This window comes from Brachyhypopomus gauderio, chromosome 11, assembly GCF_052324685.1.
Source record: "Brachyhypopomus gauderio isolate BG-103 chromosome 11, BGAUD_0.2, whole genome shotgun sequence".
NCBI lineage: Eukaryota > Metazoa > Chordata > Actinopteri > Gymnotiformes > Hypopomidae > Brachyhypopomus > Brachyhypopomus gauderio.
This window is the reverse complement of record NC_135221.1, coordinates 21,268,875-21,282,977: the sequence shown is the minus strand read 5'-3', so window position 1 is coordinate 21,282,977 and position 14,103 is coordinate 21,268,875. Positions and strand designations below refer to the sequence as shown.

General features: G+C 44.8%; 1 protein-coding gene across 5 annotated transcripts in view; it reads left to right on the top strand.

Annotated features, from left to right (window-relative positions):
- LOC143527458 (connector enhancer of kinase suppressor of ras 2-like) overlaps positions 1-14,103 on the top strand; it is a 59,348-nt gene that overhangs the window by 3,764 nt on the left and 41,481 nt on the right. For all 5 annotated transcript variants that reach the window (XM_077022688.1, XM_077022687.1, XM_077022689.1 and 2 more), the window contains exon 2: positions 11,128-11,291. In XM_077022688.1, the coding sequence (XP_076878803.1) occupies positions 11,128-11,291 (164 nt within the window). The remainder of the gene's footprint in view (positions 1-11,127; positions 11,292-14,103) is intronic.

The following is a 14,103-nucleotide window of genomic DNA, read 5'->3' as shown; positions in this document are numbered from 1 at the left end:
GTCTACTAATACCAGCCTACTAATGCAAGCCTACTAATGTCAGTCTACTAATGTCAGCCTACTAATACCAGTCTACTAATACCAGTCTACTAATACCAGCCTACTAATGCAAGCCTACTAATGTCAGTCTACTAATACCAGTCTACTAATACCAGTCTACTAATACCAGCCTACTAATGTCAGCCTACTAATGTCAGCCTACTAATGTCAGTCTACTAATACCAGCCTACTAATGCAAGCCTACTAATGTCAGCCTACTAATGTCAGCCTACTAATACCAGTCTACTAATACCAGTCTACTAATACCAGCCTACTAATGCAAGCCTACTAATGCAAGCCTACTAATGTCAGTCTACTAATGTCAGCCTACAGCCTTTTCCATGTAGATGTACTAGGTTTGCCTGCTGCCCATTTCTGCATTATGGCAGTTGAGAAACTGCTATTGAAACGAAGATTTCAGCGTGCATGAACAGGAGAGCAGAAGAGTGGTAAAGGAGAGTGGATATCTGGATCTCCAGACACAAGAACCTGACAGCAGTGGCCTGAAGAAACACGTACCCACGCTCTCTTTGCCTCTTTTCCATCTTTAGACATAGTGGACTCATAAAGAACACACAGCAAGATGTTTACAGACTCCAGCTTCCGAACGCTGGGTCATTACAGAGTACCTGTCAGGTGTTATTAGCATATTACCAGTTCAGTGATCACCACCATTTACACTGTGGTTCTGAACCTCAGAATGCTAAGACCACTTACAAGGAAATAGAGTGAATAGAAGCCAATTAGATATATGCAAATGAGCCAAGGTGCTCGGTCCAAACCAGCCATGATTCACAGTTAGCCACATCAGGATATTTATGAAATGTTTTCCGTGAATTAGGCAAAGCAAATACAGCGCAGGCCCATAGAGTCGTGACATGGAGGGTATGAATCTCCTATTGATCCCATGGCCTAATCACCATACGTATCTCTCCAAAATCCTCCACCATGTTTCTCAGTGCCTCTCATCTTCATTACCGCTGTCTCCTCCTCGAGACCGTGTTTATGTAAATGAATGTTTATCTATGGAAACGGGTGTGTGCCATCAGAATAATCTAACAGGGAGGCATACAAGAACACTGCTGTGTGAGAGCTGCGTTTAAATAGTCTTTTTGGGGGCCGGTTTCTCATACAGTAAAGGCTCTCGAGAGGCAACGACAACACTATAATTATGCAGCCTCATAAAGTAATGCAGTATGTGTCTTTACCATGTTCTGGATTGAGCTGTTCCTGGCCGGGGCTCTATATATAGCAGGGTGGCTACCCAGACATGTTTCATTCATTTGCAATATAGAGAACGTGTGTAACAATCGATCTTTATCAAATTCAGATTGTAACAGTTCATCTATAGCAGCCAAATCAAATTCAGAATGGCACAGGCAGCGATTTCAAAGCGTCCTTTGCCAGAGAATTTCGCATGAATATATTTTGCAGTTAGAAAGAAAATCCAACGCGCCTTCCCTTCACCCCTTTATGTCTTTTCTCTTTCCGTCAGTGGGGTTCCATAAACGCAGAACGCGTGTGTTGCTATGGTACTGCGCGAGCTTATTGATCTGCTCCACCTAATTGCATGTAGCTGTTGGCTGCTCATAGCAAATCTCTATCTGAGCTCGAGCTTCTTCTGCTCATAAAACCCGGGACAAAGTTCGATTGCACGTTCCAAAACAACCTCGATTTCTCTGCTCATCGTTGGCCACCTTCACTCGTCCCCGGTCCTCCGTCTCAAGACTTCCTCCGACAGGATCCCCCTGGTCACGGACGAGCCCCACGTCCACGCCTCGTCCCACGTCCACGCCTCATCCCACGTCCACGCCTCGTCCCTGGGACCGCTTCAGGTATTCCGTTCTTAATCAGCCATTAGCAGACCCTCTTTTACTGAACGTGCTGAAGCTCACTCCCCCGTAGCTTGTGTTGGGGCGCTATGTCAGGCCTGCAGCAGAGACGTTTGGGGTTTGCACTTGTGTTCAGGGCGTTTGCCTTCAGTCTTGTCTTCAGTAAGTGAAATAGATATCAAACTCCAGGTGGGGTGTGTGTCTCTGCACTCGAGAACACTGAACTTCGAAACATGCCCTCGTTGTTTTAACAGTACTGTCCAATGAATACCAATGAACCTCTAGTAAAAACTAATTTTAATAAAAACATTGTATTACTGATTTTATGTAGTAATATTATTTCAGCAAGTTGGCAGTATTTATGAATGTAGTTTCTTCAGTGTATTAAATGATATTTTATTGCATCTTTCAATCTAGATTTTAGCACTTGTTTCAGCTAGTATTCTGACTCTTGTTTCAGACAGTATTTCCATTTAAGAGTATTTTTGAACTCTAATATCTTTATATTAGCTAGGAAGGTATTTTTTTCTGCATAGACAACTTAAGCACTTTTCTGGAGGGTCGGCTATATACCATAAATGTAAAATGTTCATTATCAAGACTCATAACCATGTGTATTTAGGCCACTCAAATGGCACTAAAATATATTATATCTTCAAGTATGTACTGACCTTAGATTGAATGAACATTGTTTCAGGGTAAGGGGGAAAAAATCATGACATGCTATTTTTGAATAGGCAACGACTGCAATATGATACAATACAGAATGTAACAATATTCTACCACAAATGGAATGAAGGATCTTGGCTGGTTTGCTAAAAGGATGTTACATGCCCAGGAAGTTTGTAAAGGATACAGCTGTTTACTACTCTTTTTCATAAGGTAGCCCAAAATAGCCGCTATCAATAGCTTTGCTCTGTGCACAGGCATTTTTTAGCTTTGGAGATCTATATTCTCCTAGTCTGTGCTTTGTGGCAGTCATCCGATATCCTAGCGTCCCGCATTGATCCAGTCTCCTGTTTAGAGTCGGATGCAGTACAGAACCAAGATGATCGGGTCAGAAGAGGAGAACACGCCTAGCCTCGCCTCCCTGCGTACCGGACAACCGCCCCGACCTGTCATACACACACACAAAAACTAATTGCTACCATTTACAGTTTGGTAGATGAACTAGCCTACACGAAAATATCCTCAACTACATATCAACTCACCGTCCACCTGTGGTGAGTGTGTGACTCACCGGACAGTGCTTTGTTCGTTTGCTTTGGTAACTGATAAGATGGCCCTTGCCAAGTGCATGAGCTCAGAGGGTGGCCAACCACACAGCCACGGGCTTCACCGACGCCGTAATATTAGCAAGGATGAGGTGGAATCTTCAAAGGGCGTTTCATTGTCGCAAAACACATTAACCAGGCTGTGTGATGAGTGAATGAGAGAGAACGGTTGTCAGGAAGCCAGTAGACGAAGTTACATCTGTTGGTTATATTGTCTAATTGGGGGTATCCATGGTAGCTCTGGATAATGATGAGAGATGCTTTTTGGCTGCAGAGAGCTTCATAGTGTAAACAATCTGGGTTCTCACTTTGAAGTTGTAGCGCTGCAACGCTTCCATAATGAAAAGGCAGAGCTTTGCGCTGGACGGCGTCCTTTTTTAAACAGGACCTATCGCGTCTCATCACGAAGCCCACTGATGCTAATTGGCTAATTCCCCACACTGTTTCAGTACAGCTGCAATTGTATTCGGACGCAGACAGGCCTACGTCTAGTAGCTTGGTGCCTCTTTACTAAATCAGAGAGAGACAGGGAGAGAAAGAGAGAGAGCTGTAAGATGTGAAGATGTGGTTGTCACCTGTGTTAATGACAAAGACAAATAATGACAACTAATGACAAAGTATTGGTTTTTGATTCATGTAAATTTTTTAATCCAGTACTAGTCCATCGTATTTACTGTGATTTGTGGTCTCCTGCACATGTGCATACAGTGTATAGGTGGATCTACGCACAATGTCCTTCCAGTGATCATTCCTGTTCATTTGAGAACAGAAGCATACAAATGAGATGATGCATATCAAGACAGCCACACACTGTAGTCCTGGTGCTTCATTGCAGTTACTTCACTGCACGCATTACACATATGTGCGCATATTTGCATGCGCAGACACACACACACACACACACACACACACACACACACACACACATTGCTTCCAACCTTCTCAACTGGATTCATGACAAAATTGGCCGACTCGAAGCAAAGCGCAGCCCTCAGGTTCTGCGTCTCGGACTCGGGGAGCTGGCACGCACCGCTCAAGGCACATGATGGGGACGCAGAATTCACTAGTCACACTTCCAATTAACACGCTGCGAGACACAAGTATAAGACGGGAGGAACGCGAGACGCAGCACAGAGGAACACGCGTGACTTCACAAACACACAAGCTTGTCAAAGCTGAAGTTTTGGTTAGACCAGGCGGTCATTTGGCCTTGAGCAGTATTTCAACTCTTCTAGTTATCTTAAAATCTGGGTACATTTAACTTGTTAGCAGTTGTAAGTACGACACTCCATATCCAGACTATTTAGGAAACTAACTTTCAAAATTTTCTAAACCCTGAATTTTCAAAATCACTCCATTAAAAGAAATATATAACGGTAAATACATGTAGCTAAAAGAAACATCTAACTGCCTTTTAATTGTTTTGGAGGCAAGTGGATGTGCTTAGTCATATCAAGTAACAAGCTTGTGAGAAATAATTGAGATCTGAGAAACACTAGAAGCTGACTGGCCATGTTGAGCTTTAGCGCTGAGCTGTACGGAATCGAGACGTAATTCAGGCGTTGCTGATGCATTAGTATGAGTGAGCCTGGTGTCAACTAACCAGGCTCACGAACTATGATAATCTTTTATCATAACCTACCTAACCTCTATGACAAAGTCTTTCTCTAGAGTGCCAGTGCCCTCTTTCAGAACGGTGAACATCAAATTAGTGAGTCAAATGGAGAGGAGAGTCAGTCTCAGTCAGAATCACAAGCAGTCAGTCTTAGACGAACCTTCAGAGACACAGATGAAGTCCTTTAATTTACAGAGCCCGGCCGCCTTGATAATGGTCTCCTGCTGAAGTGCTGTTTTTTTTGTCTGAAGAATTGGGCAGGGATGTTATCCCTAACCTGATATGTGTGCCGTAATAGGTTGGTGGAGGGGGGTTGTACAATTTTCATGGCACACCACTAGCTGTCCCTTACGGGCGCTAACGGGAGTGAACAGATAGCTGGATTTATCCGTGCAATCACCAGAGATGCTGTGAAAGTAGGTCACACTGGTAAGCTGGATCAAGATCGTGGCCTCTGTGATTCTCTATTCATTACGTCCGTCTTGAACTGCTCGGCAGTACAGTGAGACGGCACGCTTAAAACGACGTTTGCCAATTGGCCGAGCCGGTGCCACAGGTGTGCTGGGATAATTACTAGTTTGAGTGACACCACCGCACAATCGGTCAAGTAAGAGGAAAAAACACAAACAAACAAATGACATGGAGCAACAAATCTACAGTTTTCAATCCGACCTTGAATGCCAACTATGTTGAGCTATTCTGAGCAGAAATGTTCTCTCCGAGGGTGGAGAATAATGGTGGTAGTTTTATGTGTTTTTCACTGCCTCTTTTCATTTTTAATGAATTTCACAAAGAGAAATGGGCAGTCACTTGTGCCAGTAGAAATGTTTTAAAAGATAGCAACAGTGAGAAGTCGCATGACGTCCAGTCTTTGTGAGGGAAATGACAGTATTTTAATTGTGTCTCGATTACTGAATTACTGAAACAAAACACAAGAATAACAATGCATCTCAAATGCAATCCCCAGGCTGTTTTTCCACACTGAGGATAATCTTATTCTGGATGTCATCTTACCATAAAAACCTACATAGGAACAAAGCTAAAAAGAAAACACAAACAAAAGCAACAAGGGCTGTGTATTGCAGGAGAGTATAACAGGAGTGTATTGCAGGAGAGTATAACGGGAGTTTATATTGCAGGAGTGAAGGCTTATCACGGAACTGCACAGTACTTCACTGAAGATCTGGCTTATCACGTGGTAACATGAATCAAGATGGACTTACACTGTGCAGTGCTGTCCCTATAGTGGACCGAAACCAGTGCAGTATCCTGACCCCTCACCCTCGTCTCTCCTGGTGCACCCCCACACTCTCACGGTTGCTCCAGTTCCGGGAGGAGCACACAGCCACGATCCCGGGCGGTGCTTTCATGTCTCTGGCAGGAGCAGGACGTCGCAGCGCTGTGTGTTTAAGGCCCTTTATAGCGGCTGCAGCTGCTGTAGACGATTCAAGCGAGGAACACAGTCCCTCCATTCAAACGGCCGTGCGCGCTCCCTCGTGCGACCCACTGACATAAACGTCGTGCAGTAGTGAGCACTTCAAAGGACTCCCACAGCCCTCGCTGATCTGGTAAGGGAAGGCCAGAGACTGTGTGTGAGAACAGCTCCGGGACAGCCCGGCCCACGGAACACGCCGTAGATCTGTGTGGCTCCAGCTCGGAGATGTTTCCACACTTTCAGCTTGATGATTCACACATAGTTTGGATGTTCTTGGTGTAAGTTTCTGGAAGAATCAGATCTACTCACACTGTGCAGAGCTTGAACATCAGTACAGATCATACTCTAACCAGTACAGATCATACACTAACCAGTACAGATCATACTCTAACCAGTACAGATCATACACTAACCAGTACAGATCATACTCTAACCACTACAGATCATACTCTAACCACTACAGATCATACTCTAACCAGTACAGATCATACTCTAACCACTACAGATCATACTCTAACCAGTACAGATCACACTCTAACCACTACAGATCATACTCTAACCACTACAGATCATACTCTAACCAGTACAGATCATACTCTAACCACTACAGATCATACTCTAACCAGTACAGATCATACACTAACCAGTACAGATCATACACTAACCAGTACAGATCATACTCTAACCAGTACAGATCATACTCTAACCACTACAGATCATACTCTAACCAGTACAGATCATACTCTAACCACTACAGATCATACTCTAACCAGTACAGATCACACTCTAACCAGTACAGATCATACTCTAACCACTACAGATCATACTCTAACAAGTACAGATCATACTCTAACCAGTACAGATCATACTCTAACCACTACAGATCATACTCTAACCAGTACAGGGAGTGTCAGGGCCCTTTGATCTTTGATGGTGAGCATATACTCACTCCCACACTCCTGCACCACGGAGAAGCTCCAGTAAAGTTCTGTCATTTGTCATCCTAACAAGCTCAGACTATGCAACGTGTTTTCAAAGCTTTTCGTCCTTCTCAAATAGTGATAAAGGACACATGGAAGTAGGTCAGAAGTTGCCATGTGTCAGAAATATAGTGTGTGTGATCGTTTTTTTCTCTGAGAACAATTCCATGATTCGTTCTGATGCTTTGGCAAGTTTAAAACACTCTATTTATTTTGTCTTTCATTCAAGGATAAAACTTCTCAAACTCAACCAGAAAAGCATAAATAATTGCTGTCGAATATAATGTAAAGAAACAAACAAAAAGCTTTTCTACCTAAAAGTAATCAAATGGAGTAGATTGGAACTGGACATTTCTGGGTTTTTGGATCTGAGACTGCCCACATCCAACAACCACAACTTACAGTTTTTCTCGATTGTTTACACACATTGTCTGAAAGCATGCCTCATACTCTCAAAACTCTACACACAAATCAGAAAAACACACACACAATGGGCAAAACCCCTCAGTTCTCTTTCAAAATGAAACTTTACAGTCAGAACAATATTATATCTTCTCAAAATGGTATTTTGTTCTCAGATGACACACACAAACCATCATATGAATAGACATTTATAACAACTGGTTGAACACTGATGTGCTCAATGTAAAACACTATGATGAATGGAAAACACTTCTTCTCCATTCATCATAATGACTTTGGCCTTTTTTGTGCAGTGTTACACTTACTACAGACAGGAAATACATAAGTGCATTGTAAAATATTTTAGAATAGTGTTTTTATACTCAGAACACACATATACAGTAACAAATATATTTTATTTTTGCCCACAAAAGCAATGTACACAGTGTACATCCCACCCAACACAAAGTTGCACATACAGTGGCCTTCATACAAAACAGAAGAATTTACTGTATACAGTTACAGTAAAAAAAAATAAAACTATGTTGCATCCTCTCTTGTGTTTCGGTCTGGCCACAGCACCTCATCCACATCACAAGCAATGTTTTCTCTGGCCAAGCAGCGGGGGAAATATCGCCTAGCATGGCGAATCCAGCCATGAAAAGCATCAACTGCTATATCTCCACATGCGTCTTCCATAGCTTGGTGAAGGGGTATACGTGTTTGTGAATGTAAGTCATACACTTTCCATCTCCAGGCAGAAAAAAATTCCTCAATAGGATTGAGGAATGGAGAATATGGAGGGAGATAAACAACTGAAAAGCGTGGGTGGGCAGTGAACCAATTATGAACCAGAGCAGCCCGGTGGAAACTTACATTGTCCCAAACGACAACGTACCTGAGCTGCTCTGGACCGTCTATCTGATCTGGTGGAATGAGTGTGTTGTGTAGGGTGTCGAGGAATGTGATTAGATGGGCAGTGTTGTAGGGGCCAAGGGTAGCATGGTGATGGATGACGCCGTGGTGGGTAATCGCTGCACACATAGTGATGTTCCCTCCGCGCTGGCCAGGAACTTCAACAATGGCACGCTGGCCGATGATATTCCTTCCCCTCCTTCGTCTTTTTGTGAGGTTGAATCCAGCCTCATCAATGAATATGAATTGGTGCTCCACTGCGTCCACCTCTAGCTCAAGGATTCTCTGCAACACACATGACAGTATCAGAAATAGACATGGAGGAGTCACTATTGTGAAGCACAATCATTATGATTACAATACTGAAATATGTATAATTTATACAGTGTTGAGTGTATACATCAGTTGTGAGATTGTATAGGACTTACTTGCACATAGTTATATCTCAGTTCTTTGACTCTTTCTGAATTGCGTTCAAAAGGCACCCTGTAGACCTGCTTCATCCTCAGGTTATTTCTGCGCAAGACACGGTCCAGCGTTGATAAGCTTACCCTATCAATATTTTGAAAGATCTCGGTGTCTTCTATTATTTTTCTTTGTATTTGCCGTAATGTTATGGCATTATTTACTAGGACCATGTTCAGGATTTCAGTTTCCTGTTCAGGAGACAAAAGACGTTCCCGTCCACCTCGTGGTGGTAACCTTTCAGTTCTGCAATCCAAATAGTAAAATACTGTAAATACTGTGCAGGAATACATTTCCCAAATACTTGAAACATTTATATTTATATTTACAGTCCTACAAAACAGTCCACAGGCAATACTGTACTCATTGAGTACTGTATTGATATGCAGTCCTGCAGTTTCCTACTGAGTGCTGATTTCTTACCTGTTCTCATTACGGAAAGTCCGGATGATGGATGCTACAGTGTACCTACTCAAATTTGGCTGTACTTTTTGCCCAGCCTCCCTCATTGTTAGACCATGGTTGACCACATGGTCAACCAAAGTGGCTCGGATCTCATCAGAGATTACGGTCCTTGGCCTTCCTCGTCCTCGTCCTCGTCCTCCTCGTCCTCCTCCTCTTACTCTCACTCCTCTGGCTCTGCCTCTGTTTCCAATGTTGGCATCCATTGCTCCAAAACAGAAGAGCTCACCTTTTGCCATTTTATGCTAAAGCTCTGATTGCTGATTGTAAACATGTGAGACAGGTGTTTGCTGATGTGATGAGTCAGTGTGCATAATAGGACAATTAACTTTAGAATTTTGAATAGCAGTGTGTTCCTTGTGAAAACAAGAGATTTTCTTCATGAAAATTATGCCAAATGCAGAAAATTGTGTGTAGTATTTGGAAAAAAGTGTGTTTTAGAACTGCAATTTGAGTGTAAAACAGGAATTGTGCTTGTAGTTTAGTAGAATTGGTTCAGGGGGTTGGTGCAATAGTTACATGTTGTGGTCATTGTGTCTCAATTACCAGTATTAGTGTGTAAACAATCGAGAAAAACTGTAATTGTAGTGTAAGAACGAGCTTTAGCATGGACTACCTCATGGACTACCTCATGGACTACCTCATGGACTACCTCATTGCAGATGGACTGGCTTGGTGTGGTGTCGGACAGCCGCAGTGCCCTTCACGTCCTCTCCCTCAGCAAAATGTCTCATGGCAGGATGTCTCCTCTCCATGGTGGTACGGACAGATGTTCCTGCTACTTATGCAGCCTCTTGCTCCAAATACAGCTGGGCGGGCCGAAGAACCAGAGCTCTTCAGGCGCGTGTAAGGATGGACGCTCAGCAAATGCACAGAGAGTGGGTCAGAACCAGCGTCCATCAGGAGGAGACGTGCATTTACTGACCAACACTCTGGGTGCCACTGTATGATCATATGATAGTTTTGGGAGGAACATCTGCTGTGGGATTTGTAGGAGACATGAGGAATTCATTTAGCTACTGTTTCCACAAGTCCACACAGGACAATCCTCAGTGCTAAGTTAACTCTTACTCTTGTTTCCAGATGGTCATAAACAAAAGCCATATGTGTTAATTCCACACTGTAGGTGTTAATTCACTGCTGGGATTTCTACTATGCTGCTCCCCACACACACTCCCCCTCTCCCTCTCCTCTCCTCTCCTCTTTCTCTCTTCTCCTCCTCTCCTCCCCTCTCCTCTCCCTCTCCTCTCCTCTCCTCTCCTCTCCTCTTTCTCTCTTCTCCTCCTCTCCTCTCCTCTCCACTATTAGAGGAAATTGTTAGTAGAGCACTACATAAAATAATACCTACTAAAAATAATACCGCCACACTACTGCAGGATATAATAGCAGTTTTATTAGGGACTGAAATGGAGAAAGAGAGTGATCGTTTATTTATATTGTTTTGTCTCGGGGCTGTCTGTGCTAATGGTGTTGATTTGATCTTGTGTGTGATAGTGAACATACTTGGACACATGGACTCTGCACAAACTGGTCATTTACATAAAAGGACGTTTCCTCACCCTCACATCCACGCATCGGAAAAACAAAAAAGCAAAAAAATAATAATATAGACGCAAGTATCATAAAGCAATCTGCCATTGAGAGGATCCTGATGTCCTGTGTGTGTATGTTTCTCTGTATGTGTGTGTGTGTGTGCGGCACCCCCCAGGTCTGGATGACTGCCTGCAGCAGTACATTAAGAACTTCGAGAGGGAGAAGATCAGTGGTGAGCAGCTTCTTCACATCACGCACCAGGAACTGGAGGAACTGGGTGTCACACGCATCGGCCACCAGGAACTCATCTTGGAGGCTGTGGACCTCCTGTGTGCGCTGGTACGCAACTCCAGTCCGTCCTGTAGGCCTCTGGCTTTCTTTTAATTGCCATGTAAACATAACTGCGCTTCTCTAAGTCATTAATTGTGCGAAGATCGGATCCTTCAAAGAGGGTGGCAGATGTAATATTGATCAGTGCTGTTTACTACACTGTCACCCACAGTTTTTTAACTGCAAACAGCAGGACAAGATATCAATAATCTGAAAGGTTGTTCATACAAGATTAAAAAAAGATCAAAGTTTAAAATGTAAGTACAAACGAGCATGCTGGGTAGGAAATCGTATTCCACAGAGACTGGGCTTCCTCATTCTGCTTGACTTCAAAGGTCACAACCCCAGCATAGTGCATAGGTGCAGATTCTGTGTGTAGACCAACCACAGAGCAGATGCTTTCAAACCAGGGTCATGTTAGAGTTAACAAGGGAAGGGAACAATGATGGAGACGTTTCGCTGTATGCTAGCTGCTGGCAGGCGCTGACGGGGATGGCCCTCGGCTTAGTGTAGCAGCGACACGAAGCCGGTTCCGCTGGGACTGACCCTCGAGGGCCGGCGTGTGAAATGGTGTAATGAGAGCGAAACCATGGGTAACTCTCAGTGACGTGGGCGGGCACGTGGACAGCCCTCCACAAACCCTGAACAAGCGAAGGTGCTTATCATCACTGATGCGGCATGCAAGAACTTGATTTATATGCTTAATTTAGCTTAGAAATTGCTTAATAAAGCTATAAACCCCTCCCTCAACACAAGTACAGCTGCCTGAGGGGTGTGTGTAGTTCTGAGAGTGGGACCTTGATGGTGGAGAGAATAGCAGGTGAGAAGATTGTGTTTCCAAAATTGGGATCAGAGGAAGCTTCCGGAATGACCAGTTGCTTAGAGATGGAGACCAAAGGTTCCACTCTCATCAGCACCTCAGGCGGGGAGAGAGCCTTCACAAGTACTGAGGGAGGATGGGCAGAAGACTATGATTCATGATCTGGGCTGTTGTCACTGTGGATGCATCCGTTCACAATCAAGGACACTGAACTCTCTCTGTCTGTCTCTCTCCTCTCTCTCTCTCTCTCTCTCTCTCTCTTACTGTCTCTCTCTCTTACTCTCTCTCTCTCTTTCCTTCCTCTCTCTTTTGGAGCGAGATGCCTCCTTATCTTCACACACATTTCCTGTCCCCACTGTCATTTACCTCAGCGAGTCTGATCATCAAGGTCCTCACGTCGTCCTGTGTCTGAGTGATGCAGTGTTTTCCTTCATGACTCCAGTGGGGTAGGATAGAGCAACACACAGTGTTGCGTTTGCCCCCGGGGCATTAACTTCAGGCCGCTCTGATTCACAGCTGCTCTGAGACTTGCCTATTTACTCCTTTATGTGTTAGACATTGGGGAGAGGCGCTGAGCAAGCATAGGTGTTTTAAATGAAGAGAAGCCGGCCACGCGTGACCGGGGGGTGAGAATGAGCTCCGTGCTGCCCACATTTAGGCAGCTGCCATGTTGGCTCCACGGCCTCCGTACTCGTCTACTGCGCGGGGCGTTGTGGAGGGCCGGCGCTCGCCCCGGGGCCTGGCATGGCGTCACTTTGGCAGGCTGGCAAACGTGAGCGATGACTGCGTCGAGGCCAGCTGCAGAAAGAGTGAAGGGAGCTTGAGAGAGAGAGAGAGAGAGAGAGAGAGGGAGGGAGGGAGGGAGAAAGAAGGGGGAGAGAGAGAAGAGAGGGAGAGAGAGAAGGGGGAGAGAGAGAGATGGAGAGAGAGAGCGAGAGAGACACAGAGGATGCTAGCACACAGATGCAGCCACTCACAGAAGGACACTGGCGCTGACGTAATGCAGGCACGTGACACGCAGCACTAGAGGACACGTGTGCACACGCCATGAATCACCAGCCAGTGACGTTCATTGTCATTGCTGGGAACGTGATTAAATATGGGCATTTTTCAAAGGTTATCGAAGTGTCTGCTGACACAGTACAGCAAAATATATATCTTATCTTAGAATATGGCCCTGGAATGATAATTGACACACAGAAAGTGAACGATGTAGGTGTGGTGTTTCTAAAAGTAGGCCAAGGTTATTTGGCTGGCACAGTGGCACACAAAAATATTAGGATCTTTTTTTAAACTAAGTCTAGTCTTTAGCTGTATTCTTCTACACTGCACTTGTGGAGCACAAATCGTATTAACTCAGCATCCAAGCAACTATTGTTAATATAATGCTACCAGTATGAGATGAAATTGGAAGAAAATGAACAAAATTATTTAATCATGGGTTTATTCATGTAATTTTAACTTTCTTTGACTCAACTGATCGAAATAAATAAATGAGAAAAATGATTATTGTTGGTGGTGTGAACTGTATTACAGAATTGTGTCATTCGAAACACACGTTTGCAGCACACGTAGTTCAGGCCCTTGGTGGTCAGACGTGCAGTATGTTCCTCTGTTATATATTTGCTATGTTGAATATGGTGTTGGATTTTTGAGAATATTCCATGGCAGTAAATGTGTGTGTGGCAGGGGAGGGCTGGCCTTGGGAGGGGCGTCAGGAGGCAGTGGCCCGCCCTGGAGGGGTGGGGAGGGGCGTCAGGAGGCAGTGGCCCGCCCTGGAGGGGTGGGGAGGGGCGTCAGGAGGCAGTGGTCCGCCCTGGAGGGGTGGGAAGGGGCGTCAGGAGGCAGTGGCCCGCCCTGGGGGGGTGGGGAGGGGCGTCAGGAGGCAGTGGTCCGCCCTGGAGGGGTGGGGAGGGGCGTCAGGAGGCAGTTGCCCGCCCTGGAGGGGTGGGGAGGGGCGTCAGGAGGCAGTGGTCCGCCCTGGAGGGCTGGCCCGGGGCG